Source organism: Salvelinus sp. IW2-2015, linkage group LG19, assembly GCF_002910315.2.
Source record: "Salvelinus sp. IW2-2015 linkage group LG19, ASM291031v2, whole genome shotgun sequence".
Lineage (NCBI taxonomy): Eukaryota > Metazoa > Chordata > Actinopteri > Salmoniformes > Salmonidae > Salvelinus > Salvelinus sp. IW2-2015.
Window position 1 is genome coordinate 8,009,510 of NC_036859.1, and position 12,018 is coordinate 8,021,527.

General features: G+C 42.8%; 1 protein-coding gene across 1 annotated transcript in view; it reads left to right on the forward strand.

Annotated features, from left to right (window-relative positions):
* Positions 1-123: 123 nt before the first annotated feature.
* Positions 124-12,018, forward strand: part of LOC111979745 (rap guanine nucleotide exchange factor 4-like) — a 49,384-nt gene continuing 37,489 nt past the window's right edge. The window contains 1 exon segment of the mRNA XM_024010433.2: positions 124-292. Within this exon segment, the coding sequence (XP_023866201.1) occupies positions 225-292 (68 nt within the window). The 5' untranslated portion in view covers positions 124-224.

Here is a 12,018-nt window from a genome sequence, read left to right on the forward strand (position 1 = left end):
GGGCTGCCATATATAAAGCAAATTCATAGGACCCTTTTTGGTTCTACTTCTAACCTTTTTTTCTAAAAGGCTAGGGGCATGTTGTCAAACCTCAATCTATGATAGGAGAGCCAGTGCGCGAGCGCGAGCTCAGTTTATTAACGGCGCCGCACCGATAACCACGCTGAAGCCGCCCTCCTGTAGCATCTCCCGGTTTCTCAATCACACCCCATTTCTCGGGAAAGATGGTCGCGGTGGAAACATCCCCCAACTCGTCTCCTTCGGCGGAATGGGTCGGCTGTCTGGATAAAAGGTGCGTAGAAAACATTCCAGCGTCTCGGTCATGGCATCCTCGTGGCAGTCTAAACGCCAGGAGAAAAACCCCCAAAGAATTCGTGTTCGATTCATTCATCAGCGTCAACGTGACAAATCGTAATCGGTCATCTCTGCATGCGTGGGTGAGCGAGAGATGTGTTATTGCGTATCAGACGTCATTGACATCTTCATCTATTCGGTTGCGGTAAAAAAAAATCAAAGCCAATTTCTAGGCTACTATTCATTGTGGTTACCCTTGTGTGTTTGTCCTTTTTGGTAGTCGTCGACAAAGGCGTTGATGGTCTTCTGGTTCACTGATTTATCCTCTTCGCCACCGCAACGTTGTCACATTTTATTGCCAACGCTGCCTACACGCATAAGTCAGGTTATGCATTAGATTTAGACAGAACTTTACTGTAGCTTGTGCAGATTGTATTAGCCTACAAAGAATAGTGCATAGGCTTGGTTTATTTCAGGCGTGAAACAAGCTCGCGCCAGAGTCTCCTCTTTGAAGAGTCATTTGTCAGCCAGCTGCCTATGTGGACTGTCTGCTGCCAGCCATTCAACACACACACCAAAGGAGGTGGGTGGCAACGTAATTGGGGAGGATGGGTCCATAGTAATGACWGGAATAAATGTAACGGTAATCACTCATCAAACACACTAATCTTCCATGGTATTTGTATTATTTTCCGGAGAATGCATAGAGCACCTAGTTGGTTATCCCTTTTATACCGTGGCTATAATTGAACACATTTACTGCTAGAAATGTGTTCAACATCCACTGAAGTAGCTAGCAAGTTTACTACACTGAACAAAAATAAACGCAACATGTAAACTGATGGCCCCATGTTTCATGAGCTGAAATAAAATATACCAGAAATGTTCCATTCGCACAAAAAGCTCATCTCTCAAATTATGTGCACAAATTTGCTTACATCCCTGTTAGTGACCATTTCTCCTTTGCTAAGATAATTCATCCACCTGACAGGTGTGGCATATCAAGAAGCTGATTAAACTGCATGATCATTACACAGGTACACCTTGTGCTCGGGACAATACAAATACACTCTAAACTGTGCAGTTTTGTCACACTACACAATGACACAGATGTCTCAATTTGAGGGAGCGTGCAATTGGCATGCTGACTGCAGGAATGTCCATCAGAGCTGTTGCCAGATAATTTAATGTTAATTTCTCTACCATAAGCCACCTTCAATGTCATTATAGAGAATTTTACAGTATGTCCAACCGGCCTCACAACCACAAACCACGTGCAACTATGCCAGCCCAGGACCTCCACATCCGGCTTCTTCACCTGCGGGATCGTCTGAGACCAGCCACCCGTACAGCTGATGAAACTGTGGGTTTGCACAACTGAAGAATTTCTGCACAAATGGTCAGAAACCATCTCAGGGAAGCTCATCTGCGTGCTCGTTGCCCTCATCAGGGTCTTGGCCTGACTGCAGTTCAGCTTCGTAAACGACTTCAGTGGGCAAACGCTCACCTTCGATGGCCACTGGCATTCTATAGAAGTGTGCTTTTCACGGATTAATCCCGGTTTTAACTGTACCTGGCAGATTGCAGACCGTGTTTATGGCGTTGTGTGGGTGAGCGGTTTGCTGTTCACAACGTCGACATCAGAGTTCCCCATGGTGGCGGTGGGGTTATGGTGTGGGCAGGCATAAGCTTGAGACAACAAACACAATTGCATTTTATTGATGGCAATTTGAATGCATAGAGATGCCATGATGAGATCCTTAAGCCCAATGTCGTGCCATTCATCCGCCACCATCACCTCATGTTTTAGCGTTTTAGCGTCGTGCCTAATAACAGCCTTTAGCGTCGTGCCTAATAACAGCCTTTAGCCGTGGTATATTGGCCATATACCACACCCCCTCGTGCCTTATTACTTATTTATAACACAGCTTTCCAAGAAAACAAACAGACATTTAGTGTCTTTACATATATTTTAGAGGCTATTTATACAGAAAATGGGTATAAAACCTGTGTAAACTCTATAATTATGACAATATTTTAGGTTGACAAAATATTGTCAACACAATTTCTGAAATATCACGTCTTACATTTTCCTTTAAGTAAAATTAGGAAATGCTTTTAACCCCTTAATAGGAAATACAGTCACCTATGCCTTTACTGCCATTCATTTCAATTAGACTTGTTTGGATTACTCCCTGACTACAATGGCTGCCATTATCATACCATTCTGGCACTTTGAGGGTATACAGTGCCTTTGGAAAKTATTCAGACCCTTTGACTTTTTCCACATTTTGTTACGTTACAGCCTTATTCTAAAATGGATTAAATCGTTTTATCCCCCCTCAATCTACACACAATACCCCATAATGACAAAGCAAAACCAGGTTTAGAAATTTCAGCAAAAAAACTGATATCAGATTTACATAAGTATTCAGACCCTTTACTCAGTACTTTGTTGAAGCAAACCTCTCAATCCTCTCTGTCAGGTTGGATGGGGAGCGTTGCTGCAGAGCTATTGTCCTGAAGCCACACTTGCGTTGTCTTGGCCGGGTGCTTAGAGTGGTTGTCCTGTTGGACGGTGAATCCAGTCTGAGGTCCTGAGTGCTCTGGAGCAGATTTTCATCAAGGATCTCTTTGTACTTTGCGCCGTTCGTCTTTGCCTCGATCCTGACAAGTCTCCCAGTCCCTGCCGCTGAAAAACATCTCCACAGCATGATGCCACCACCATGCTTCACCATAGGGATGGTGCYAGGTTTCCTCCAGATGTGACGCTTGGCATTCAGGCCAAAAAGTTTCATCTTGGTTTCATCAGTCCAGAGAATCTTTATTCTCATGGTCTGAGAGTCTTGAGGTGCCTTTTGGCAAACTCTAAGCGGGCTGTCATGTGCCTTTTACTGAGGAGTAAAAGGCCTGATTGGTGTATCTGGCCACACTACCATAAAGGCCTGATTGGTGTAGTTCCACAGAGATAGTTGTCCTTCTGGAAGGTTCTCCCATTTCCAGAGGAACTCTAGAGCTCTGTCTGAGTGACCATCGGGTTCTTGGTCTCCTCCCTGACCAAGGCCCTTCTCCCCCGATTGCTCGGTTTGGCTGGGCGGCCAGCTTTAGGAAGAGTCTTGTTGGTTCCAAACTTCTTCCATTTAAGAAGATCCACTGTGTTCTTGTGGATCTTCAATTCTGCAGAAATCTTTTGGTACCCTTCCCCAGATCTGTGCCTCGACACAATCCTGTCTCGGAGCTCTACGGACAATTCCTTCGACCTCATGGCTTGGTTTTTGCTCTGACATGCACTGTCAACTATGGGACCTTATATGGACTGGTGTGTGCCTTTCCACATCATGTCCAATCAATTGCATTTACCACAGGTGGACTCCAATCAAGTTGTAGAAACATCTCAAGGATGATCAATGGAAACAGGATAAACCTGAGCTCAATTTCGAGTTGCATAGCGAAGGGTCTGAATACTTATGTAAATAGGGTGTTTTCTGTTTTTAATATTTTTTTTWATTTGYAAAATAAATAAACCCTGTTTCCACTTTGTCATTATGGAGTATTGTGCRTAGATTGCTGAGTATTTTTTTTAAACCATTTTAGAATAAGGCTGTAACGTAACAATAGGTGGGAAAAGTCTGAATACTAAAGGGGTCTGAATACTTTCCGTAGGCACTGTATAATAGGATCTCTGGTCAGAGTATAGAATACTGTATTATCCATTAGGACAGCTGGGGAGTGTTTTGATGTTATGTTTGATGTTTTAAATTCCATCTGTATGGATGGAGGATAAAATAAAGAACCCATTTGATCAAGGCGGTACTGCGCGCGAGCACATCGCAACAGTCCATTCCTATATCTATCCCCATTATAATGACACAGCCACAGGTAACCATTGGCAACTTGAGCTCATTGCTCTCTCKTTCTCGCTCTCTCCGTTCTGTGTGATGCAGTTAGAAAAAGCGATGTTTCTAATAGGCATCACGAGGCGTCATCCTAAGAGTAAAGTGCCATCCTTTCCTTGGAATGCTGACAGGGGAGTTGGTCAATGTAGATGAAGGAAAGGAAACCATGTTAGGCTGCATCGCAACCTCCTATCTGCATCTCTCCTGGTGGTGGAGATGAGGTTACAGTAGACATGCTGGACGGACGCACGCGCAATGTACAAATCAATAAGCCCAGGCAGCAATGCTAAATCAGCTGTCTGTTACGGACAGCTACTTTAAGTGTGTGTGTGTTAGTGGTGCGCTGGTCAGCTGTTTGTTCACCCACACTCTCCTGCAATTGCTAATAACCCATCCACAACCGCCCGACTATATCTGATAAAGGGAACATTTGATGCCTGCACCCAGCCCTAAACCGCTAATACAGAAAATTAGCTGTAGGCTACAGTCAGAGACGGCGGAAATATCTTTTGACGGGGTGCCAAATTTGTTTGTTTTTGCTTGATATAGATATTTCTGCTATACAGTGCATTCGAAAGTATTCAGACCCCTTCCCTTTTTCCACATTTTGATATATTACAGGCTTATTCTATAATGGATTAAATAGCCAGAGCCCGGACTTGAACCAGATCTAACATCTCTGGAGAGACCTGAAAATAGCTGTGCAATAGCTCCCCATACAACCTGACAGAGCTTGAGAGAATCTGCAGAGAAGAATGGGAGAAACTCCCCAAATACAGGTGTGCCAAGCTTGTAGCGTCATACCCAAGAAGACTCAAGCCTGTAATCGCTGCCAAAGGTTCTTCAACAAAGTACTGAGTAAAGGGTCTGAGTACTTATGTAATTAAGGTTTCTGTTTTGTATTTTTAATACATTTGCGAACATTTCGAAAAAACTGTTTTTGCTTTGTCATTATGGGGTATTGTGTGTGTGTGTGTGTGTGTGTGTATATTGATGAGAACAAAAAAACGATTTAATCCATTTTAGAATAAGGCTGTAACGTACCAAAATGTGGAAAAAGTCAAGGGGTCTGAATACTTTCCGAATGCACTGTAATAATTTCCGACATTTTGGTAGGCTAGTTGTTAGTCAACTTGTCTAATTAGGTAGGCCTACATGCAGCTTCTCTTCTTTCATTATATGTTGCCCTAGAAGACTAAATAAACCCTTTCTCATCAGAATGTCATAAATCAATAGAATGACTGCTTCAGTCTAGTTGACAACGGTCAAGTTTCCTATCATCTCTGCTTCTTTCGCGGTGCAAAGACGTTTACTGTAGGGACCGGGAATAAAATGCCATAGGCTTAATTCAACCCCCCCAAAAAGGGAAAGATTTTCTTTGCAAAATTTCCAAATAACATCAGTTTGACCAGTTGTATGGAAATAGAAAGATGTGAAAATGACCTAACATGTTTCTGATAAGATTTCAGTTCGGCTTGGATGCATATTTTATGTTGTGGTTGAAATACTATCAGCTCTTATGATGCTGATAAAGAAGGCACCTCTACAGACGGTATCCAACTTCACATTTGCATTCTCTCAAGATGCTGAAATAAATACATTATATTTCTCCACTCCTGTTCCCAAGTCAAAATTTTACCTACATTCGGTGTATAATTTTACTGCAAGAAATGCCTTGCAGGAGTTAATATTAAGGCTATGTGAGAGGTTATAGACCTACTGTCAGAGTCCAGATTTCCAGTTATCCCATCTGAACAGTAGGCAGTTCCCTTGACGTGCCGTAGGCCTATATGAAGTCCCTATCTTGTGGCTGTCGACTTTGTATAGCGCCTTACAATCCTCATCACACATAACACAGCTGGCACTGCTATTAGCCCATCCTCTTTTACCACTTCACCAACTCTTTCCAAAACATACATTTTCTGTCCCTCCCTTCTCTTTATTTTAAACTCTCCGTTTTGCAGCTTTTCTCTTAAGTTAAAACCCTCTACAATCTAAGCCGGGGGGGTTCTACTAAGCTATATGGAATTGTTTTAAGAAGGTCCTACCAAGGATCATTTTGCTATTTGATTTTGTATTTTATGACCCCTTGAAGGATAAAAAAAAGATTTGATACATTTAATTTGGCCTTATTGCTATTAGCCCATACAAACGCATTGAATAATAGATTTATTACATGTAACAGATGGTCCCCCCCCAAAGATCTAAGGGAAGTTTGTTCTGAAGTGACTCCTATATCTGTGAAATATATGAAAGATCAGGAAACAAACTCAGCAAAAAAAAGAAACGTCCTCTCACTGTCAACTGCGTTTTATTTTCAGCAAACTTGACGTGTAAATATTTGTATGAACATAGCAATATTCAACAACTGAGACATAAACTGAATAAGTTCCACAGACATGTGACTATACAGAATGGATATTATTTGTGTGTTCCTGATTATTATATTATTGTTGTGGGGGTCAATATCAAAAAGTAACAGTCAGTATCTGGTGTGGCCACAGCTGCATTAAGTACTGCAGTGCATTCTCTCATTTGGACCTGCACCAGATGGCCAGTTTCTTGCTGTGAGATGTTACCCCACGCTTCCAACCAGCACCTGCAAGTTCCCGAACATTTCTGGGGGAGTGGCCCACGCTCACCTCCGATCCAAACAGGTCCCAGAACGTGCTCAATGGGATTTGAAATCCAGGCTCTTCGCGGCCATGGCAGAACATGTAATCTCCTGTTGTCATTGCAGGATAGATTCACCGCACAGAACAAGTCGGTGTATGCGCTTGGTCGGTCGTTGATCATGTCTGGAGGGTCATGTTCTATGCGATTGAGCTCTGCAGGAATGCGGTCACTCTAATGAGGCGATGTGTGGCATGTTCCTTATTCCTGTAGGACTGGCACAGCGCTTGTTAGATCTTCTTGCTTGCATGACAACTTAGCTCAGTTTCCGATGAATCTTGCTGTAGATAGTCTCGCCCTTCTATGCCTGATGAGGCACCTTGCGCACTTCGGGTTGCGAGAATCTGAGTGTCGGGTCGCTCCATTGAGAAAACAGGCCTCGTTGCGTGGTGTAGGTAGAATGTGTGTGTGTGTGTGTGTGTTTGTGTACGCGATTGGGTGTGTTTCGCGTGGTGTTGGGTGTGTGGGTGTTTGTGCGGAAGTGATAACGCAAATGTCTCTGATTATCAGTGGAGTGGCATCGGTCTGTTGAGAAATAACCGTCTAACTTCGTCGAGTGAAGAGATCAACAGTTTTTCTGCCAGGTTAATTCCTTGTTCGGTCGTGTCACCAGCGACGTGGGGCATTTTCTGTGTCCTTATAGGTCAACATGTTTGTTGCGGCTGTCTTGGGGATTGGGGGTGATGTCTCTTGTGGTTGAGGCCTGGTTACACAATCGAGGGGCCTTCTACAGCCCTCAGTCTCTCGGGTCAGCCTAGGTTACGTGAGCGGTTCGGACGCAGTCTGAGGCGACTGCATGTAGGGATTTGTGTCGGTTCCTTGTGGAGGGACGGACTGCCGGGCAGTCTGTTTCCGCCATTCGGTTTGCACTTGGCTGTAGGCGCGATGTGGGTCCGCATGGTACGTGACATTTTCCGGATGTACCGATCCTCTTGTGGCATGGTGTTACCAAGCGTCAGGTCTCTCCTGTAGCGCTGTCTTTGTTGAGCGTCTCACTGATACGCCCCAGCCACATAGCTGTTGCTGCATTATTTCATGGATGGTGTCCTTCCGCGCACAAGTCCTCGTAGTCCTCTGTCAGCAGGCTATTTGCACCTAGGGGGCACGTTGCACCTGCCTGTTTGGGCTTACTTGGCGCGGCCATTGCACAGGATGAGAGGGACCCTGGGCACTCTTTCTAGCTGGTGTTTTTGCAGGCAGGACACTAAGAGGCCTTTCTATAGATCTTTGTTTAAATAAGCTGTGCCGCTATACATTGCCTACGCGTTGTAAGCTTGTTACGTTGGTCTATTATGGATCGGATTCCCGTCCCTCGTAGGTGCAATTGTTACATTAAATAGTTTATTGGTTTTATTTGTCTTAACAGGCAGCTGGGAAACAGCGTTTAAACCTTTTACGATGAAGATCTGTGAAGTTATTTGGATTTTTACGAATATCTTTAAAAGACAGGGTCCTGAAAAAGGGACGTTTCTTTTTTTTGCTGTGTGTATATATACACATAAGTTTAAGTCAGAAGTTGACATACTCCTGACGCTTAATCTAGTAAACATTCCCTGTCTTAGGTCAGTTAGGATCACCACTTATTTTAAGAATGTGAAATGTCAGAATAATAGTAGAGAGAATTATTTATTTCAGCTTTTATTTCTTTCATCACATTCCCAGTGGGTCAGAAGTTTACATACACTCAATTAGTATTGTTAACATTGCCTTTAAATTGTTTTACTTTGGGTCTTGGGTCAAAAGCCAAAAGCCAAAAGTCAAAAGCCTTCCACAAGCTTCCCACATAAGTTGGGTGAATTTTGGCCCATTCCTCCGACAGAGCTGGTGTAAGGAGTCAGGTTGGCCTCCTTGCTTGCACATGCTTTTTCTGTTCTGCCCACATTTTTTAATGATTTGAGGTCAGGGGTTGTGATGGCCACTCCAATACCTTGACTTTGTTGTCCTTAAGCCATTTTGCCACAACTGTGGAAGTATGCTTGGGGTCATTGTCCGTTTGGAAGACCCATTTGTGTCCAAGCTTTTACTTCCTGACTGATGTCTTGAGATGTTGCTTCAATATATTCTCAGAATTTTCCTACCTCATGATGCCATCTATTGTGTGAAGTGCACCAGTTCTCCTGCAGCAAAGCACCCCACAATATGATGCTCCACCCCCGTGCTTCACGGTTGGGATGGTGTTCTTTGGCTTGCAAGCGTCCCAATTTTTCCTCCAAACATAACGATGGTCATTATGGTCAAACAGTTCTATTTTTGTTTCATCAGGCCAGAGGACATTTCTCCAAAAAGTACGATCTTTGTCCCCATGTGCATTGCAAACCGTAGCTGGCTTTTTTATGGCGGTTTTGGAGCAGTGGCTTCTTCCTTGCTGAGCGGCCTTTCAGGTTACGTTGATATAGAAGTTTTACTGTGGATATAGATACTTTTGTAACCGTTTCCTCCAGCATCTTCACAAGGTCCTTTGCTGTTGTCTGGATTGATTTGCACTTTTTCTCACAAAGTACGTTCATCTCTAGAGACAGAACGCATCTCCTTCCTGAGCGGTATGACTGCTGCGTGGTCCCATGGTGGTTATACTTGCGCACTATTGTTTGTGCAGATGAAACGGTACCTTCAGGCGTTTGGAAATTGCTCCCAAGGATGAACCAGACTTGTGGAGGTCTACAATTTTTTTTTCTGAGGTCTTGTCTGATTACTTTTGATTTTCACATGATGTCAAGCAAAGAGGCACTGAGTTTGAAGGTAGGCCTTGAAATACATTCACAGGTACACCTCCAATTTACAAAAATTATGTCATTTAGCCTATCAGAAGCTTCTAAAGCCATGACATCATTTTCTGAAATTTTCCAAGCTGTTTAAARGCACAGTCAACTTAGTGTATGCAAACTTCTGACCCACTGGAATTGTGATACAATGAGCTATAAGTGAAATAATCTGTCAGTAAACAATTGTTGGAAACATTACTTGTGTCATGCACAACGTAGATGTCCTAACCAACTTGCCAAAACTATAGTTTGTTAACAAGAAATTTGTGGAGTGTTTGAAAAATGAGTTTTAATGACTCCAACCTAAGTGTATGTAAACTTCTGACTTCAACTGTATATATATCATTCAAGGGTTTTTCTTTATTTGTACTATTTTCGACAACTATGAAAAAACACATATGGAATCATGGAGTAACCAAAAAAGTGTTAAATAAATCAAAATATATTTTATATTTGAGATTCTGCAAAGTAGCCACCCTTTGCCTTGATGACAGCTTTGCACACTCTTGGCATTCTCTCAACCAGCTTCATGAGGTAGTCATCTGGAATGCATTTCAATTAACAGGTGTGCCTTGTRAAAAGTTGATTTGTGGAATTTCTTTCCTTAATGAATTTGAGCCAATCCGTTGTGTTGTGACAAGGTAGGTGTGATGTACAGAAGATAGCCCTATTTGGTAAAATACCAAGTCCATTTTATGGCAAGAACAGCTTAAATAAGCAAAGAGAAAATAGTGTCCATCATTACTTTAAGACTTTGAAGGTCAGTCAATCCGGAAAATGTCAGTGCAGTCGCTAAAACCATCAAGCGCTATGATGAAATTGGCTCTCATGAGGACCGCCATAGGAAAAGAAGACCCAGAGTTACCTCTGCTGCAGAGGATACATTCACTTGAGTTAACTGCACCTCCGATTGCAGGCCAAATAAATTCTTCACAGAGTTCAAGTAACAGACAAATCCCAACATCAACTGTTCAGAGGAGACTGCGTGAATCAGGCCTTCAGGGTCAAATTGCTATTAAGAAACCACTACTAAATGACAACAATAATAAGAAGAGACTTGCTTGGGCCAAGAAACACGAGCAATGGTTTTTGCAAATTTGAGTTTCTTGCTTCCAACCGCTGTGTCTTTGTGAGACGCAGATAAGGTGAACGGATGATCTCCACGTGTGGTTCTCACCGTGAAGCATGGAGGAGGTGTGATGATGTGGGGGTGCTTTGCTGGTGACACTGATTTATTTAGAATTCAAGGCATGTTTAACCTGCAGGGCTACTGAAGCGATACGCCATCCTATCTGGTTTGCGCTTAGTCCCACTATCATTTGTTTTTCAACAGGACAATGACCCAAAACACACCTCCAGGCTGTGTAAGGGGTATTTGACCAAGAAGGAGAGTGGGGTGCTGCAACAGATGACCTGGCCTCCACAATCACCCAACCTCAACCCAATTGCGGTGGTTTGCAATGAGATAGACCGTGGAGTGAAGGAAAATCAGCCAACAAGTGCTCAGCATGTGGGAACTCCAAGACTATTGGAAAAGCATTCCTTGTGAAGCTGGTTGAGAGAATGCCAAGATTGGGCAAAGCTGTCAAGGCAAAGGGTGTCTACTTTGAAAAATATAAAATATATTTTGATTTGTTTAACACTTTTCTGGTTACTACATGATTCCATATGATTTATTTCATAGTTTTGATGACTTCACTATTTTTCTGCAATATAGTAAAAATAAAGAAAAACCCTTGAATGAGTAGGTGTGCCCAAACTTTTGACTGGTACTGTATATACAGTTCCCCATATCTGACTTCAGACCAGTCCCAAGATGCTTGTGGGGGTTGTAGAGTAAAATGGAGAACACTCGTGTTCGTGAGAGTCTCATCTTTCGATGGAGGTGTCAATTTGAAGGCCAAACCGTTCTGACGCTACAGACGATTTTGTGAGAATACCAACTTTTGGGATGTCTCATGGTCTGACAAAACACTGCTCTAGCGCTGTCACCTTTGACCGCAGATGCGGAAGTGCGACATCGGCAAATGAGGTGGATTTAAGACGCATCCAATGTAAAAAACATATCTCTAGCTTAAATTGACCGATTTGTTTTATTTATTTTTATGGCCATTATTTATTATATTTTTTAAGCATGTTAATTGGATTTCTTGAGTACAGTTAGGGCTTGAGGGTTACACACTAATGCCAGATAGCCTAAAATAAKKAAAGGAAAAACCTCAATGCAGCCTTTTAGATATAAATTGCACAATAATTATACCGTTATGGATTTTTAAGGTATTGTTTTCCCTTTATTCATCCCTCCCGCCACCCACCTGCCCTTCATCCACACAATATTTCATGACCCTAAACCTGCCCGCCCCACAGATATAACCGTGGGGACTGCAGGTGAT